Source organism: Lissotriton helveticus, chromosome 8 (genome assembly GCF_964261635.1).
Source record: "Lissotriton helveticus chromosome 8, aLisHel1.1, whole genome shotgun sequence".
NCBI classification, from domain to species: Eukaryota; Metazoa; Chordata; class Amphibia; order Caudata; family Salamandridae; genus Lissotriton; species Lissotriton helveticus.
Genome location: NC_136069.1, coordinates 1,421,110,263 through 1,421,129,569, shown reverse-complemented (window position 1 = coordinate 1,421,129,569; position 19,307 = coordinate 1,421,110,263). Strand labels below are relative to the sequence as shown.

The 19,307-nt window shown below is 45.2% G+C and overlaps 1 protein-coding gene across 1 annotated transcript in view; it reads right to left on the bottom strand.

Moving 5' to 3' along the window:
• The window catches only part of NCAM2 (neural cell adhesion molecule 2), an 808,853-nt gene that overhangs the window by 575,262 nt on the left and 214,284 nt on the right, over positions 1-19,307 (bottom strand). The window contains exon 5 of the mRNA XM_078658362.1: positions 7,162-7,322. Coding sequence (XP_078514488.1) covers positions 7,162-7,322 — 161 coding nt within the window. The remainder of the gene's footprint in view (positions 1-7,161; positions 7,323-19,307) is intronic.

Genomic DNA, 19,307 nt, shown 5'->3' with positions numbered 1-19,307 from the left:
GTCCCATGTCAAGTGGTGTACTATATACCGAGGGCCTGTAATTTAAATGCTACGTTGGGCCTGCAGCACTGAGTGTGTCACCCACATAAGTAGCCTTTCAAACCTGTCTCAGGCCTGCCATTGCAGGTCCAACGTGTGCCGTTTACAGATACTTTGACATGACATTTAAAACCACTTGCAAAGACTGAAACTCCCATTTCATCATACATTGGTCAGCTCTAAGGTAGGCCCTAGGTAGCCCTTAGTGCAAGGTGCTGTGTAAGTTAAAAGGAAGGTCTTTCAAGTATAGGTAGTGACACACAGCTAAATTCATTTTTCACTACTGTGGCACATACGCCACTCAGAGGCTAGCAGTGGGAATGTCTTAAAACACTTTCAAGCTGTAATTCCTGATTAGAAAAGAGCAGCAGCATGATGTTCCATACCTTTGGAAGGGTAATTACTATCTTAGAAATGCCACTTTTAGAAAGTGGACATTTGCCTGCTCTTAACTTTGATCTGTGTGCCTGCAGCCTGTCTCCAATACACATCTGCGCTGGGTGACAGCTACACTTTGTGCACTCCCTCTATACAGCCACAAACACATGAAGGGTGGGTGTGACAGATGACTCATCTGCAGTTATCTGCATTCTTATATCCTTCCTCTGCGGGAAGTGGGACAGGGAGCTCACACTTACATCTGAATAGGCTGTGTCCTGACCATACACACATGACTGATTACTCCCCCACTGATATGCTGGCAGATAGGGCTGGGGTGAAAGGGGACCCATGTACTTCAAGGAGTTATTTTGAAATCACCTGCCCACTTCAAAGGCACATTTGGGTATAAGTACGGGGGCTCTCACTATACCAAATAAGTACACTATTGGACCTGGGGAGAGCTCTGCAGGAGTAAAGACTGCTGTGCTGTAAGGATTGCCACTTTACCGTGACTGACTGTTCTCAGGAGCTGCTTCTCTGCTTTGCTGAGCTGCCCTGCTGACTGCTGATCTCTGCCCTGCTAAGGACAAGTGACTCCAAGGGCTTGCCTCCTGTTATCTGAAGCCTCAGGGACACAACACACTTGCTGCAATTCTGGTGGCTCTAAATTTCAATGTTTCAGGACGCTTCTCTAGGACAATCAGGAAATCGTTGCATTTTTGCTGTGCTTTGTGCTTCTTTTCAGTTATTTTAACTGAATGTGCTCACAACTGCCACGAATGTTATACAAATAAAATTTCGAATATTTAATTGCCCCTGAGTGACCATAGGTCCTCTAACACATATTTAGATAATTTCTATTTTAGCTCTTGATTGTTTGGACAAGCACATTTGATTCTGAAACTGAAACTAAAAGCTTAAAAAAGACAAATCCCTCCATGTTGGATAACATCCCAGGAATGGATTAAGGTGTCAGAGAAGATATGAGAGTGGCAGCTGTGGAGCTCAAAGCCCAAAGGAAAGGGGTAACAAGTATCTATGATTCTCTAGAGAAGGAATAAAGAATTTTGTGGAAGAAAAAAGCACACCTTACCTGTAGTCTAGCCTGCCATTCACAATCCTGCTCCCAGCACACATGTTGGTGGGAGGAAAGCGATATGATCAAAGTCTTGGCTGCATTCTCAGGGTGAAATAAATCCACAATGTGAACAGCATAATGGGGTTCAGTTAGAAAACTGCCTCAACCCTCAGATCAGGAAGAAAAAGTGCTCCATGCCCAGAGGCTTTCAATGCATTATGGCTTGGCCTGAGTGGGCTGATTTGATGCTCCACTCAGATACAGGAAGTCTGTGGCATTTCTCCACCCAGCTGTAGAAAACAGCCAGGTTATAAAAACCTATGTAAGCATATCTGTTTGGACGGCCTAAAATGGCCGGCCAAGCAGACATTCACACTTAGAAGTGCAGGAACCTCTCCTTCCTTTGACTCTAGCACTGCCACATTCTAAACACTTTGGCTCAGCCAGCAGATGAAAAATAAAACAATAATAAAATATCATTTTATTTTTCAGCTGGTGGCTATGAGCTGGTAGGGCGATGCTCCTCCGGAATTGCAGAGGAGCCACCACTGTGCAAAGGTTGCCTTTATGCCAATTACTATGTGCAAACTAAAAGTGTCAAAATGCACACCCATGCACACAGGAAATTTGACAGTTTACAGTAAAATGCTATACATTGTTTGCTCAAACTGCACTGACTGATCAGAATTTCTACAATTTAACTAGCTGGCATGATGACCTGCCATGCCACTACGTCGCGGCTGCCACCAGGCAGGATTGGTAAGGGCGGGGGGAGACAAATTAACCCCTTGCATGCTTATGACGAGCTCAGCTCGTTATGAGGCACAGTGGAGCTGTGCTCATGACGAGCTGAGCTCGTCATAACTGCGGCGGCCGGCCCACGCGCGGCTAATTCCCTGCCTGTGCGGGTGTTCTGTGAGAGTGGGCGGAACCATGACGAATCCAGCTCGTCATGAGCACAGCTCCACGCCGCAGCATGACGAGCTGGACTCAGCATGAGTACTGCGACGCTGCGCATGGCCCCTCCCACCCTGCACCGCGGGGGAATTAGCCCTACGTGGAAGGGGTTAAACAAAAAAACACACTTACCTTTAAAGGCTGACTACCGCCTCTCCTCCGTCCTCTGTCCTCCTTCTCTTCCTGTAGCAGATGGCAGCAGGAGGCACCCAGACAGAGAGGCTCCCCTGACCCAATCACAATGCTGCAAACCAGCATTGTGATTGGTCTGAGCACCGTGGATTGGTGCTTAGACTGAAACAGGGAGCCTGTGCATGTTCCTGACCAGGTTGTGCAATTCAGCCTGGTAGGAACATGCAAAGTGCAAATGAACTGTTTGGTCGGCCCATGAGGACCGGCCAAACAATTCATGCGTACCTAAGGAATGGACAATACTCCTACTCTGCTATCGCCAGCCCCGCCCGCCATTGACTGCAATAGGAAAAATAAAATGAAAATAACGGTATGTTACTATCAGTTTATTTTTCATTTTCAGCAGTGGCACGAAGCTCCTGCATCTTAACGGAGGAGCCGCCACTGCTGCGACGATGATATTGATATATATTTTAAATCAAATAAAATGCGTAATGAATTCCTTCAAACTGAAGAAACTTTCCCAGGCGTACAAACTGAGGTGTCAAATTCAGACTAAAGCCTTCCCTGCTTTTTATGTCTGGCTACAAATCTGGTGAATATAACAAGGTGAGGAAATCTTTCTATAAGACATTTCAAATCAGATTTGAAACCTACTATTTAAAGTTCAAAGACACAAAGAAAGAGTGTAATCGCAATTATATGAACATTGCTCCACATCAGCATGGATTCCGCAGAAACAGTTACAATAAAAATATGCAGACAGTATGCATGACCTTGTTAAATCTTTGTGCATGAAAAATGGCAGCAAAATCATGTTAATGTTTTTAGTATATTGTGACTGGACATTAATTTGATGCATATACTTCAACTGTTCAGAGAGTGGATTATTTAACAAGTTATTAGTTCTAGCTGTAGTTGTGTTACACTGATAGATCAGAAATTAATGTTAAAGTGTGGTATTTTAGCTTTTCATATCTTGCCAGATTATTTAAAAAACTAAAAATCACACATGACAGACATACATAGCCTAATTAGTAAAACAATAAGTGCCAGTGCCTTACTCAGGAGGTCAGCACAGTTTGCACTTGCCCCTGCCAGCGCTGCCCATCACAGAACAAACAATACTATTAACCATCACACTCCTACAAGTGTGACAATTCGGAGTAATCAAGACCCACAAAGCAATAGAATGGTTTGGCGGCAATTATTCATTGTTTTAAATGCATATTGAAATAATAATCAACTGTTGTTCTCATCTTTAAATTACACATACATCGCCAATTTGTTGCAGCTGTCATAAGTGCTGGTGTTGACAAATAAGTGCCTTTGTCAAGCACCTGAAACCACCGGACCAAATTAAGCACTGGTCAGCAGACTTCAGCCACTGCCATTCTTAATTGTCTTTCACATTTTGCTAGCACCCAACAGAGCATGCAGTATAGAGTAATGGCGTAACCCACTTTACCCTTTATGTCCCTTCACTTTGAGCGACTGCACAAAGCTTTGCCCACTGTTCACAATGGCCTAAAAATCGTTGCATTCACATTAGCAACAAAGTTGTTAAAAGTGTGTTTTTTTCATTTTTTTTTCTTTTAAGAAGTTTGAATACCAGCTATTAACTTGTCTGCCCCTGGGTGCCCAGTTAAATGCTTATTGGATTTCTGGCTTCTTCTTAAACTTGCAGTAATGAAGTTACATTGTAACGTTGTAGAACATTGTGATTTGGTTAGGTAGTTTTTCATTCCTCTCTCATTCACCAATGATCGTAAAAATGTATAAAGCAACCGGAAGGCTTGCTATCGAAAAAACATTGATAGTGAAACAGCCACATCAGTGAATGTTTTTATATTTAACATTTGTAACACAAGCATATGGCAGTGATAGAGAACCTTATTTAAATAAGGGAGTGGTTTAGGGAAAGCCAGTTCTCGCTCTGATGGATAAAAGAGTTAGCCATTTTGGATTTAAGGTTTGTGGACATTTTAAAAGTAAAGCAAAGCAGAAGTATGGTAAAAAGCAGATGTGTATAAGACAGGAAAGGAGATTGGAGAGCTAGGTAGGGATCTATGGCTAAGTCACAAAGGAGGAGACAGGTACCTCACCACCACCTCCCCAGCCTTCTGCTGGCATTGAGGGGCAGGAACTGCTCTTCAAGGTTCAAGTGGTTTCCCTCCTGTTTGATTGCTTCAAGGACTCAAAAAGCAGAAAGACTCATTACATCAAGATGTCCAAGTCGACCACTGAGGACTGGATGGGAGGTTTAAAGGCCCTGCAGATTTACTGCACTGGAGTGTATAGCACTGGTGCCTGCTGTCATTTTAAAAGACAGCCTTGCCTTGCAGGGTGAAATTAAGTTCAAATTATATGGACACTCAACTTTGAATTTAAAGGTTCTTCCAAAGTATTAATCTACCTTATTTGTACATATAAGTTATCCCTAAGATCTCCCGTAGGTGCCCCAGGGATAGGATACCTTTGAACTGTAAGCAAGGACTTTATAAATATTTGTTATGAGCCCTGGTGAGGGAAAAACTGCCAAGTTCAATTTTTCCCTATTGCAGTGATTGGCTCCATAGGCTAACATTGTAATATATTATTGAAGTATGCCAATTGTAAGGAGCTATATAAAAAATATACTTCATGATCTCAAATAAATTAATAGTTGAGATAAATCCAACAACTTGCCTCTGTTGAATTTGTCATTTCTTTTACAAGAAATTAGTTATTAAACTTTCTTTTCCATGATCCAAAGTTCAGCTTTGAAGGTGCTCGCTCCTGATTGGCCAGCTTTTTCCCAGGCTGTGCCAGTGCTGCCTGATGAGGTGTAAAGTGTTCGGTCAGTGGACACAATAGGTTTCCTGTGAGTGGAGAAGTACACGCTGCAGTGCAGATGGCAGGAAATTGGTAGGGGTAGCCAAATTGGTTGTAAAAGATAGAATAACAATTTAGGACAGCACAGGCCCACTCCCACATCCTGCTTTTTCATCCACACAGAAGCCTCTGTAATTAATTTAGGGAGAGGGTTGGAAAGGAAATGTTTAGGAAAATTAGCCACACCATTAGGTTGGGTTAGCCTGATACAGCTTCTCTAGAGAGACTTTCTCATTGTTGGATTTTGATAGAATGGTGCTTTCTGGAACAAGAATATGTACACCTTGGAGGAAGTGATCATACACCTGGGTGGTACCCTGCATTCCATTGGTATGGGGTGTCCCTTTGCTTGACACCGAAAAACCATGTATAAATATGGGAGAGCTGCATAGTTTCTCAGATATGCTGCCTGAAGAGACAAGAAGACAAAGGACTGTCCTGCTGACTCCTTGGCCTGCACCACGAGGACAGCACTCACCAGGTTTGCACCTGCTGCACACAGTGGGAATCAGCACCAGAAAGATTTTTCCTGACTCTGAAAGTCTATGGAGTGGACTACCTGTAAGCTACAGGTTAACAGAACCCACCAGCATAATTTCCACAAAGAGTCCCTATCCTGGATTGCATCCATTGTACATTTAAGGATGTGGCCAGGTGCATTGTGTGAAGTGTAGTCCAGACATCCCAAGGACCACCTAGGAGATCCCAGACCCTTGGAGATCCCAGACCCTTGGAGACTTTTAACCCTCAAGAGAAACTTCAGGAAGAAGTTACAGAACTTTGGAGCCAATTTTGGAAAAAGCTCCATAAGGTGGCTGACATAACGTCGAGAGGTCAGCCAGCTACCTTCAACCACGAACTGACCTGGATTTCAAGTTCATCCTTCTAAAAGCACCGGAGTTCCAGACTTCCAGTATATAATCAAGGCCTAGCAGGAAGTCAGGCCGGCAAATCTGCACCAAATTCGGCCTGATGACGTACCTTGCTAGATGTCCGGTGAAAAATCACTAGAAAATTGTGAAGGTAAAATTTTGAATGAGGCCTCCCGCATAGTGAATCAACCAGGCCTCTATTGCTGTCAGCCTCAAACTTTGACTTTGTCCCGGTCAAGCATGACCAGATGTCCCAAAGTGGCGCTATATGTTTTTAGGCACCAGCAAGTGTTTATTCTATTAAAAAATCATATCTCTGGTCCCCTACATTGGAGTTTTGTCATTTTGTCGTTAATTTGTTCATAAAAATAAAATATATTTTCATAAATTGGATTTGGATTTTTATTGTGTGTTGCGTCTTACTCATTTAATGTATTGGTGTTTTTTTTAAATATTTACACACCTGTCTCCTAAGTTACGACTGCTCATTTCCAGCTGCCAAGGTTTGAGCAAGGGAATATTTTATGGAGACCTTGACTAACCTTATTAATAGTGGCAAGTCACTACCTACCACTACTAATAATCAACTTTCCAATACGGAGGTGTCCAGAGGTTTAATTTTCTACTCTTTCACAATTACTATGAGATATCTACCTACCTGGGCAACAAATCCATGTCACTGACATTGTTCTATAATGTACAATTCTGTACAAAATACTTGGAATTTTGAAAATGTAACTGTGCAGATAGTAGTTTTCACGAATTATGGCAAAGACAAATATGTTGCATGATTAACAAAACAGAAATATTAATATGAATAGAACTTACCAAACACTTGGAGAAATATCTCCCTTTCTTGAAAACCTGCAACGTTTGTAGCTCTACAGACATACGAACCACCATCACTACTTATGATGTGTTTGATTGTTAATTCAGTGTTACTTCCTCTCAGTGCATATTTCTCACTCTCTTCAATAAGTTTTCCATTCCTAAACAAGGGAACACATAGGTATGTGTTAACATGTTATTCAGATTTCACAAACTGAACTGCTGTTTAGGAACAATAGTGCAGATTTCCAACAACTCACGCAGACAAACAAGACAGGAGCAAAATGGCGTTTGGGGAACATTGAAAAATGTTGTGCAAAACAAAGCTTGCTAATAATTGATCATTGTTATATACACATATATGGTTTTGATAAACACATCCATGTGGCTTTAAATCACATACATTCATGTACTTTGACTGCTTTCCAGTATGTCTTAAGAATGTTCACTCTACATGCATATAGAATAACCTCCAGAAATTCAGTATGTCTATCTAATGATGATTCTTACAATGAGGTCAATTATCATCGACAGGAATGAGAAGAGTAATGTTATATCAGTTAATCATACATTTTTCAGAAAAACATTTACCATTGTTCTTCACAGAAGGATATACACACTTCATCGAGTAGAAAAGCCCTCATAGAAAACACATACAAAATAGACCAGAAAAAATATCTTCAGATGTATGCCTTCCCTCTCACGCCAATTCCCAATATTACCTCAGATGACACCCTTAGAATTCAACATGACATCTCTCGCTCAGCAATGTTTTATATTACCCATCAATGAAATCGTCCTTCCCAAAATCTATGATGATGTCCTTGGAGTAGCCCAGTATGTCAACTCATGCATGCTAGAAGCTTAGGAGCTTAGCCTAGCCTTTCAGACAGTGGACCATGACATTGAGCTTCAAATTCCTACTGAATACAACTCAGCATCATCTTATTTAGCTCCAACCATGTCTTGTTTCACCAGGCTGATCTATTCAATAATTGCCTCTCTCTTCCAGAAAATCCTTGTGAATCCCAGCTTAGCCACCAGGATGATGAAGCAGAATTTTAAACACGCATCATAAACAAGAAACACCTTCATTGAATAATGCATGCCAGAGAGCCATATCAAGCTTATTAGATACAGAAACGAACTTCTGTTTATGTACAGTAAGGCCTAGATAACCTCGTTAATTTCCAACACTCAGGCAAATGTCTGTTTGCATAGGTGTTGGAATTATGAGATTTGATAGACAGTCTGATTTTTTTCCATCATAAATTTCAGCAGTGAAATATTTCGAAATGTGCTTGGTAAACAATGTCTGGTAAATACAGGGACATGCAGACTTTGATGGTGTAAACGGCAAACATCTGCATGTTATGCCCCATTGCCGTGGGGAAAATAGTTATTGGTGTTATTTACTGCATCGGATAAATAACAATCCCCAGGTATAATATTGATTGGCTGTGATAACCAACCCACCAACTATTTAGGCCCGTCATTGAGGCATAAATGTAAAACCCAGCCAGCTACTCATTGCAGATCTGTCAATCAAAGGTGCCATAAGTTCGAATGTTGCACTTGAAATAACATATTCCACAGAGCCCAGTAAAGGAAATGATTGTAAGATCTGAAAAGTACCTCCATGTGTTCTGCACCGTAGGTTGATTGAATGATAGCAGCACATGAATGGAAGATAATATCTCTCTACTCAAGCTTCTGCAACACCGAAATGTGAGCTAAGGATTCTTAGGCACCTACTTTATTGTCTATTTCGGTATTAGGGAGTGAAAAAAAAAAAAAAAAATGAAAACACCCAAATGTATTCATTTGCCTATTCATCTATTTGGATGGTTTATATCGGCTCATGGATACCTCAGGGCCTGTGTACTTCAGAATAAAGTACACAATTGAGGAAGACGAGGAGTTCAGTAGTCTATAGGGCATGCATTCCATCCAATAATCCCGAATCACCAGCATGAGGCCTGCAATTTAGTCAATTGTTATTCAGATGAATTTATACTGTAGGTGATTCCTGCGTTAAAAACTTGTTTTACAGCATTCTAAAGTTTTAGGGCCAGATGTAGGTAATTCCGATTTACCTACTCTTAAATACCGATTCGGTATTTAAGAGTAGGTAAATTGGAAGTAGACAGATGAAGGTAATTTTTATTTTTCAATTACCGAATCTGTAAGATTCAGTATTTACCGATTCTGTAAATACCGAATCGGTATTTCCCATTGATTCCTATGGGCCTTGAAGCCCATAGGAATTAATGGAAAATACCGATTCGGTATTTACAGAATCGGTAAATACCGAATCCTGGCAGGGTGAACGGGGTGTCACTTTGACACCCTGTAGCACCCCAATTGCAGGCTTGTGTGCCATGTGGCACACAGACATGCCCTAAGGGCATGTCTGTGTGCCACATGGCATAGGTGTACATGCACAGATGTGCATGTACAATGGAATTCGGTATTTTACCACCCAATAGGATTGGGTGGTAAAATAAGAATTCCTAAGGGCCTGTAGCACTGCAAACTGTGCCACCTACATATGGATTAACAGAATCGGTATATTTACCGATTCGGAAAAATACAGAAGTGGTAAATTTACTGAATCGGTAAATAAACCGATTCTGTAAATTCCGAGCCACCTACATGTCAAAAGCCAAATACCGGTCGGGATTACTGGTTGGGATATAGGTAGAGACTGGATTCTGCATGCACCATGGGCCATTTGTCCCATATGTGTTGTATACAATGGAGATAATGTTGAATGTGAATCTCTCTTCAGCCAATGACGTGCTTTCAATACTGACTTTACATGTTCATGCCTTTTGAACGTTTAATTACAATCATGCTGCATGGTTCTACAGTCTGAACCTTGTTCTGATCTGGTTTTTTTTCCAAAGTCCTGTGTGTAGTGCATTGTAATAGCCCACACATGCCAATAGCAATAGGTGTTACGACCTTTAATGAGTTTAGGTCATCTTAAGGACCAGGTTACTGTTCGTTTCTGTGCTGAGCTCAATTTTGATCCAGGGAAACAAATGAATGATTCCTGGGAAGGAGTATGGACCAAGGTCCGGGGTGCAGCAGTGAGCTGATAAATGAGTCTGCTTGGAGGAACGTGGACTGTAGTAGGTTATAGCAATCCAGTAAGGCGATAACAATTGCCTTTGCGGTAGAGCCTACCTAGCGTCAAGTGGTGGGGGTCCGACAGCTGGAACATGAGTGTTCCTCAGCATTTACCGGGGGTAAGAGGTCCGGACTACACTCCACGTTCTTCCAAGCAGACTCATTTATTAGCTCACTGCTACTGGTCCTGAAGATGACCTTAACTCATTAAAGGTCCAAACACTGTTGACCTTTCAGCACAATTATTGGCGCAAATCAACTGGTCACGAAATTGTCTATCCCTTGTAAAACAATTCTTGTCAATATCAATCATGAACCTGAAAGTACCTTGTATATATTGTTATTTGTGTTTACCCTGCGCCGTTCCTCACTGTGTCACGTGTCACTTGCGCCGCTCACCGTTTGTCCCACAAGCACTGATGTGCACAAGTTTTTTCGGGATACGTCAACATTTATTGTAAACAATGCTGATACTGATCCATTGCCAATTATTTGTCCTTTATACAGATTGCTTCGTGCATCTTTTACCTATCCTGGAATCTCTCTTTCCTTTCTTTGCAACTTAATGTGCACGTGTACTACTACCAGTATTTTAGTTACAATCCTTTTATTAACATTTAGAATCCAAATTTCTTTTCAAATGATAACAATCAACTTAAATCACCTCAGACTCCTCCCCATGGAACAGTCGTTTTCCTTTCTCTGGTGAGTAAATATTTATTACCTTCTGTCAAATTCACAAGGATTATTGAGAGGGCTATTAATTTGAGCCTTGTCCCACATTACTCACATTAGCTACCAGTCTCCGTGTTTGTAGTTTCTTGTGGTAAGGTATGTGGAAACACTTGTGTCAAACTTTGAAATACTCTGACCAAAGTTTCTTATACTGTTATCTTTGTCCAAGATCTCATAAGCTAACCTTTCTATCCCCCTTTTTAACCTTTTGTACCCTTAACTAAACCCTGGTGCCTCTATTTCTCACCTGCACCTCCAAAATGAAAGGATCACCTACTCTGCCACCTGTAGTAAAAAGGAATTTGTTTTGTTTTGGTGTTCTAATCTGGGTAGATCTCCTAAGAGGGTGTAACAAGCAATCTCACCAATATGTTATAGAAATGACTCATGTCTGAGAAGAGTGTTTTAATCAGTTTTTCAAAAACTGCGAGCAACATAGATCCTCCCTCCTTTATTTGGTGTTGCATGACCTAGCTCCTTCCTGTATGTATCAGTAGCATTCCTGTTTTTGCCACCCACATTCTTCCCTAAGTTGCTGGAAGGTGTATATCTGGTGTTTTTCCAACATGTGAACCAAAGTGTTATATCAAACCACTGAATGTGTTTTTTATTTATACCTGGGGTAAAATGCATAATATTCAGCAAGGAAGTAAATGGGGCTGGGTATGAAGTCAAACAAAAAATGGGGTGACCCAATAATTTCAACCTACAGGTGGAACTTCACCAATGGCTTAAACATTACTTCCACAAGATACCAGCCCAACCTACCTTCTCCGGGAGTGGATTAAGACCTCCATCTAAATGCAATCCCCCAACACACTTGATGACACATAAAATCCTTTCCTACGAACAGGTAGTGAGGCGGGATATTAACACAACCCTTTCTCAACGCAAATATGTGAACTAAAACTCTACGAAACCGGAACGCCTAGCATTAGAGCAACAGGGACATAGTCATCAAACCCACCGATAAGGGCAGGCCATAGTCATACAGAACATCAAAGACAACAAACAGGAGATTCTTTCCCAGTTACGTATCGAGGGAAATTACATGAAATTGAGAATAGACCCTACCAAAGAGGTTAGTAAGATTTTCAAACAGACCACCCACAAATGACTAGAGAGGGAGTTCCTGAATAAACATGAATATGAGTACCTCAACAATAACCACCCCAGGATACCAACCATACACACTCTTCCCAAGATACACAAACGGATGCAGGACCCATCGGGGAAACCCATTATCTAGGGTTGTGGGTCCTTATTGGAACTACTATGTAAGTACATAGATGTGTTCCTCAAACCCATTGCTGAGAACACCACTTCTTATCTCAGGGACACAATGCAGATGATCCAACTAGTGGGCGACCGCCCATACAACCCCAATACCAATCTTCTTGCCACAAGAGATATACCTGCGTTATATACCAATATCCCCCAAGGCCCTGCCTTAGCGTGCATGAATTTGGGCCTGGACAAACGCCCTAGACCACATCTAGTCCACACAGAGTTTATTATTAAACTTCTTGAAATCCCAATGACCAAAAACTTTTTCTGTATCCAGGGCACATTCTATCTACAAACCAAAGGCGTGTCCATGGGGGCCAGCTTTGCCCCCAATATAGCCATCATCTTTATGTACGAGTTTGAACAACCACATATTCTGAACACTTACAACCCATATACTGAGTGTGTGGAACTATGGCCCCGCTATATAGATGATGTGCTTATTTTGTGGAAAGGGGATGAGGAACAATTGAAAGATTTCCACACTTGTCTTAACACACGTTCCAATGATATTCAATTTATGTTGGAGGTTGACAGGTCATCAATAAATCTTTTGGACATTACTATAATTTCAGAACAGGAAAGATTATGCACGAGTCTACATAGAAAAAGCAGTGAGCGTAACACACTTCTGCGGTACTCCAGTCATCATCCCCGCAACCTCAGGGATAACCTACCTTTTGGGCAATTTCTAGGGATGCGGAGGAATTGTTCCAAAAAAGAGGACTACTTCATGGAATCAGCAGGATTAATATTGTGCCTCACAGAGAGGGGATAACCCATCAGACTCATGAAAAAGGCATGTAAACGTGCGTGTTTAACCACAGAGAGTTCCTTCTCACACCCAAGCAAAAACACATAGTATACGTCACAACTTTCTCAACCAAATGTAACGCCATCAAAAATATCATTAACCAACACTGGCATTTGGTTGCTGATGAACTAGGAGACATGCCACCACCACTACATCCCTTCAAAAATGGCAAAAATGTGAGGCAACATGTAGTTAAATCTCTGTTACCCGTAGCAGACAGAACACAGGCAGCGACATTGTGGGGGATCCCACCAGTCAAGGGGCACCACAAATGTGGCCAATGCAAGGCCTGCCCCATGTCAAATGAAGTCAAACAATTCACCCAAACAATCACACCGACATTCTGCAAGATCACAGCAACTGTGGCACATCAGGAGTGATCTATGCCATAACATGTCCGTGTGACTTCATGTACATCGGCCAAACGGTCCAGAAAGTGAAAAGCCGGATCCTACAACACTGCAGCCGCATACGATGTACGGTCCAGCGAGCCCCTTTAGTTGACCACTTATCACCTTTGGAGATACTCCTGAAAGTCTCAACTGGTGGGTTATAGAGAGGGTCAAGCCCAACCCAAGGGGTGGTGACCACGCGAATATCTTGATCATCCACGAATGTAGGTGGATACACCTCCTTGACACAGTAGCAAGGGGCCTCAACGAGTATGAGGAGATAGGAAAACAGGTGGCAGTACTGTAAATGTAAATGTCATGGTACTTATAGAGCGCACTGTCACCAGACGGTCACCTTGCGGTGTCGCCTATTCGGCTTCCTGGCGCTGATACTCATACCGCTGTGGAACCCCTCCTGGCTTTCCCTGTGAAGTGTCCACTCCTGGGCACCCCCAGGGTGAAGCCAGGCATCCTTAGCGCTGTTGGGGCCGGTGTGGAGGCTAAGCAAGCTATTGCCCAGAGTTGCAGCGTGGGGCCCGTGATTAGAATAGGCACCGAGGCGAGAATTAACAGGTCCGAGGAAATTGAGCCCGAGACCCCGCCGAGGCGGGAATCGAACCCTGGTCCCTGGCCAGAACTCTGCATCAGGGTCTGCCGCTCTAACCATTGAGCCACACTCAATAATGGCAAAATCTCAGCCTGCTAATCCTTTCAACCAGTTTACTTTAGCTCACTTGTAAATCAACTGTAGATCTACTGTCATTGTTTTAATGTGTAAATATGGTATTTTATGCGGATTGCACTGTATATTGATTATATGTACCATCACTCATCATGCACTTGTTGCAGCTTATAACAAGGATAAGTAACCTTCATTGCGTTGTTACTGATTGCCTCATGTTGCCAAATGTAGAATAACACACCAATAAATAAATACATGTGATTACTACAAGGACAAGTCACCCACATTACATTGTTACTGTTACAAACCAATGTATAAATGCATGTAAATTGTATTCCCGATGCGTTGTGGGATTAACACTGTATATATGTCTAGTTGTAAATACAATTACTGGGTTTGATTCAAGTAACAAGATCATTCCTTAATCGAATATCGGGTCACAGTCAGGCTTCAACCCACTGCATCCCTTCTGAATGACACCATCACAGGACTTAGTCTTCCCTTCCTTTCTACTCAATGATCACAGTGCGAGTAGCGTGAGGCTCACACTTATGCAAGCAGAACGTTCCACTGAACGTCCTCGTGGCACAGGGTTGCCTTTAAATACTCCGGGTCTCCTGCCTTCTACCTCTCAATTGGAGTTCGGGTACCGGAGACTGACGCTTCGGGCTTCAGGCAGACCGCTGAGCCTGTCACCAGGCTAGGTCGCCCCCCACGCACTGCTGCCTGCCAGCAAGCCTGCCTGTTGTTTTGCCGCTTGCCTGATTGCCTTGCTTGCCTGCTGCCGCTTCTCCTCGGACGACCAAGCCGCCGCTGAGCTGCCCACCTCCAAACTCCTCCCGGCGCTGCCTCCCTGCGGCCCCGCCCCCCTCCAGCCCATTCACCGCCCCGCTCCCGCCACCCAGCTGCTCCTCCCTCTCAGCTCCTTACTTATGATGACCTCAGAACGACCATGCAGCCCGTCTGTGCCCGTCCGTGCCTGGCCCGCACCCAGCGCCAGGACTCCTGGCCCCCGACGATGCCAGCCCACACGACGGACCTACGACGCCGCCACCCTCAACGCACTCAAACCCGACCGGAACCCCGCCTGCTACCGAGCCATCCCGAAATGCACCCACGGACCCTTCAGCTGCCAAGCCTGCAAGTTCACCTGCCTCCGGACCTGCACCGCACCCAAATGGCCAGGCACCAGCAACAACCATCTCAAGTGCATCCTGCTCAACACCCGCTCCGTCCATAGACACGCCGTTGAACTCTGGAACCTGCTCGACACAACATCACCAGACGTCGCCTTCCTCACGGAAACCTGGATGAACGCCTCCTCAGCGCCTGACATTGCCATAGCCATCCCGGATGGATACAAGATCATCCGGAGGGACCGCGTCAACCAGACCGGAGGAGGCATCGCCATCGTCCACAGGAACACCATCCGCATCACGACCAACTCCGACGACACCTTCACCGCCGCCGAGCACCTCCGCTTCCAGATACACACCGACCCCAAGACCACCCTCAGAGGCACCCTCATCTACAGACCCCCGGGACCACGCACCCAATTCAGCGAAGACATCGCAGACTTCATCAGCCAGCACGCCCTCCACTCCGCTGACTACATCCTCCTAGGGAGCCTCAACTTTCACCTGGAGAAAAACAACGACACCAACACCACCACCCTGCTGGACAACCTCGCCAACCTCAGACTCAAGCAACTGGTGAACACCCCCACCCACTACACCGGCCACACACTGGACCCCATCTTCTCCTCCTGCAAGCACATCTCCTTCAGCCACTCCACCGGAATCCATTGGACGGATCACAGCTGTGTCCACTTCAACTTCAGAAGAACCACGACCCACCACCACCCGCAACAGTTTCCTCGCAGGAGCTGGAGCAAGATTACCGCCGACCAGCTCACCACCTCCCCCAGCCTGAACCCTCCCCCTAGTGCAACGGACCCCAACGAAGCAGCCCGCAACTTCACACAGTGGCTCACCAACTGCGCCGACGACCTCGCACCACTGAAGAACCCTCACAGCAGACCCGGCAGCAAGAAAGCCTCCTGGTTCACCGAGGAACTCAAAACATCCAAGAAAAACGGCCGCACCCTTGAAAAAGCCTGGCGCCATGACTAGACCACAGAAAACATGACTGCCCTCAAGAACGCCACCCGCAAACACCACCAGCTGATCAGCACCACCAAAAGGACAACATTCAAAGAACGACTGGACAACAACACCCACGACAGCAAGGAACTCTTCAGCATCGTCAAAGAGTTCTCCAACCCCAACGCCGGAAACAACATCACACCCTCGCAAGACCTCTGCGACTCACTCGCCACCTTCTTCCACCGCAAGATCGCTGACATACACAACGGCTTCGGCGCACAGACCACGCACCCAACCACCGAACCAACGCCCCCCACCACCACCCTCAGCAACTGGACCCCGGTCAGCACCGAAGACACCACCCGCACGATGAACACCATCTACTCTGGATCACCAACCGACCCCTGCCCCCACCACATCTTCAACGAGGCCGACTCCATCATCGCACCCCAACTCCGGGACATCATCAACATCTCCTTCAACACCGCCACCTTCCCGGAGAGCTGGAAGCACGCCGAGCTCAGTGCCCTCCTGAAGAAACCAACAGCGGACCCCACGGACCTCAAGAACTTCGCCCCATCTCGCTCCTCCCTTTTCCTGCCAAAGTCATCGAGAAGATCGTCAACAGACAGCTCGCCGCCTTCCTCGAGACAAACGGATCCCTTGACCCTTCGCAGTCTGGCTTCTGAGCCAACCACAGCACCGAGACCGCCCTCATCGCAGCCACCGACGACATCAGATCCCTGCTCGACAACGGGGAAACAGCGGCCCTCATCCTCCTGGACCTATCTGTGTCGTTCGACACTGTCTGCCACTGCACCCTAGTACAGCACCTCAGCAACATCGGGATCCAAGGGTAGGCTCTGGAGTGGATCATCTCGTTCCTCGCCGGAAGAACCCAGAGAGTCCGCCTCCCCCCATACAGGTGCAAGGCCACCAAGGTCATCTGTGGCGTACCACAAGGATCCTCACTCAGCTCCACCCTCTTCAACGTCTACATGAGCCCCCTCGCAGCCATCGCACGCCAACACAATCTCAACATCATCTCCTACGCCGACGACACCCACCTGATCCTCTCCCTCACCAACGACCCCGCCACTGCCAGAGCCAGCCTTCACGAAGGGATGAAAGATGTCACCGAGTGGATGAAGAACAGCCGCCTGAAACTGAACTCAGACAAGACGGAAGTCCTCATCCTGGGATCATCGCCCTCAGCCTGGGGTGACTCATGGTGGCCCCCTGCCCTGGGCACCACCCCCAAGCCAACGGACCACGCACGAAACCTGGGATTCATCCTGGACTCCTCCCTCTCAATGACCAGACAAGTCAACGCAGTATCGCCATCGTGCTTCAACACCCTGCGCATGCCCTGTAAGATCTTCCGCTGGATCCCCACCGAAACCAGGAAGACAGTCACCCAGGCACTCGTCACCAGCCGACTGGACTAAGGGAACACCCTCTACGCAGGAACCACGGCCAAACTACAGAAAAGACTCCAGCGCATACAGAACGCCACCGCACGACTCTTCCTGGACATCCCTCGCCACAGCCACATGAGAGACCTGCACTGGCTCCCCGTCAACAAGAGGATCACGTTCAGACTCCTCACCCACGCACACAAGGCTCTCCACGAAATGGGCCCGAAGTACCTCAATAGCCACCTCACCTTCTACACACCCACCCGCCAGCTATGATCGGCCAGCCTCGCCCTCGCCGCCGTACCACGCATTCGCAGAGCCACCGCTGGAGGAAGATCCTTCTCCTACCTGGCGGCCAAGACATGGAACTCCCTCCCCATCCACCTACGGCTGACCCAGGACCACCTCTCCTTCAGGAAGCAACTCAAGACCTGGCTTTTCGAGCAGTAACGGACCCCTCCCCCCAGCGCCTTGAGACCCTACCGGGTGAGTAGCGCGCTTTACAAATTGATGATTGATTCAGGTATTTGACTCACCGCATGCACCTTGCTTCCTCTGGAACCTATACCCATTATTTAAGCCAGACAGCACTGCGATAGTTTTGTGTTTATTTGTTTTTATTGCAGTTCTTGGCATTCATTGCCCATAGAACCGACTTCTAGCGGTGCGACCACCCTTCAACACGGGTCAGGGTTGAATTCTGAATATCACCTATTGAATTAGGACACACCTTTAGCAGAGGATGCATGCTTCCTGCACCAGGTACCAGTAAGGAGTAGACTGGTCCCCTCCGCAAAACATTGCGGGTAAGCCCCATTAACTGGCAATACTGGTTAACTTGTAACCTTTGTATTAATGAATGTGCATTATCCTGACAGCCTAATTTATTACCTATATAGATGTGGCACACGGACACCACATCCCCCAGTTGGTTGCCCACCCCAGTCCTGAGGAAGACCCGCAGGCCGAGGCCCCAAAGTTCCATCCACTCACCAAGTCGGGTCGAAACGTCGACACCTATACCCATTAAACCTAGACCAAACAACCCTTATCCATGTCGTGCTAAAGAATGATACATTCTTGGATTGTGTAAAATATGTTAATAGACCAGGTAAACTATTGATACTCCTAGGCCAGGTCACCCAGATTGATATTCCTCTATCAATCACATTGTTGAACCATTTTTTAAATCCTTCCTCTATTTTCATTTGGGATCCTTCCCAGTCACCATCCTTGAGCACCGACTCCTTTGCATGTTCCCTTGGAGCAACCACTTTGAAATGTTGTTCTTTATAAATATATGAGTGCCGTAAAGTCTACAACTGCTTTTCCAATTATAACTGAATAAATGACGTTATTTTGATATGTTTGGCTCTTGCACATTTTTCTTTGTTATGTTTTAAATACTATGAGCGGACAATTCATGTGCTCAAAAGATTGATTGATTTGTTACAATTGAATTATATTACATAAAGGAAAGGTTTTAGGACCATTGCTGTCTATATCGGGTTTGAAGTCAAAAGCTTTCCCGCATTTGCAAAGTGAATTTTGTTACCGGAAACATATAGAGCCAGATTA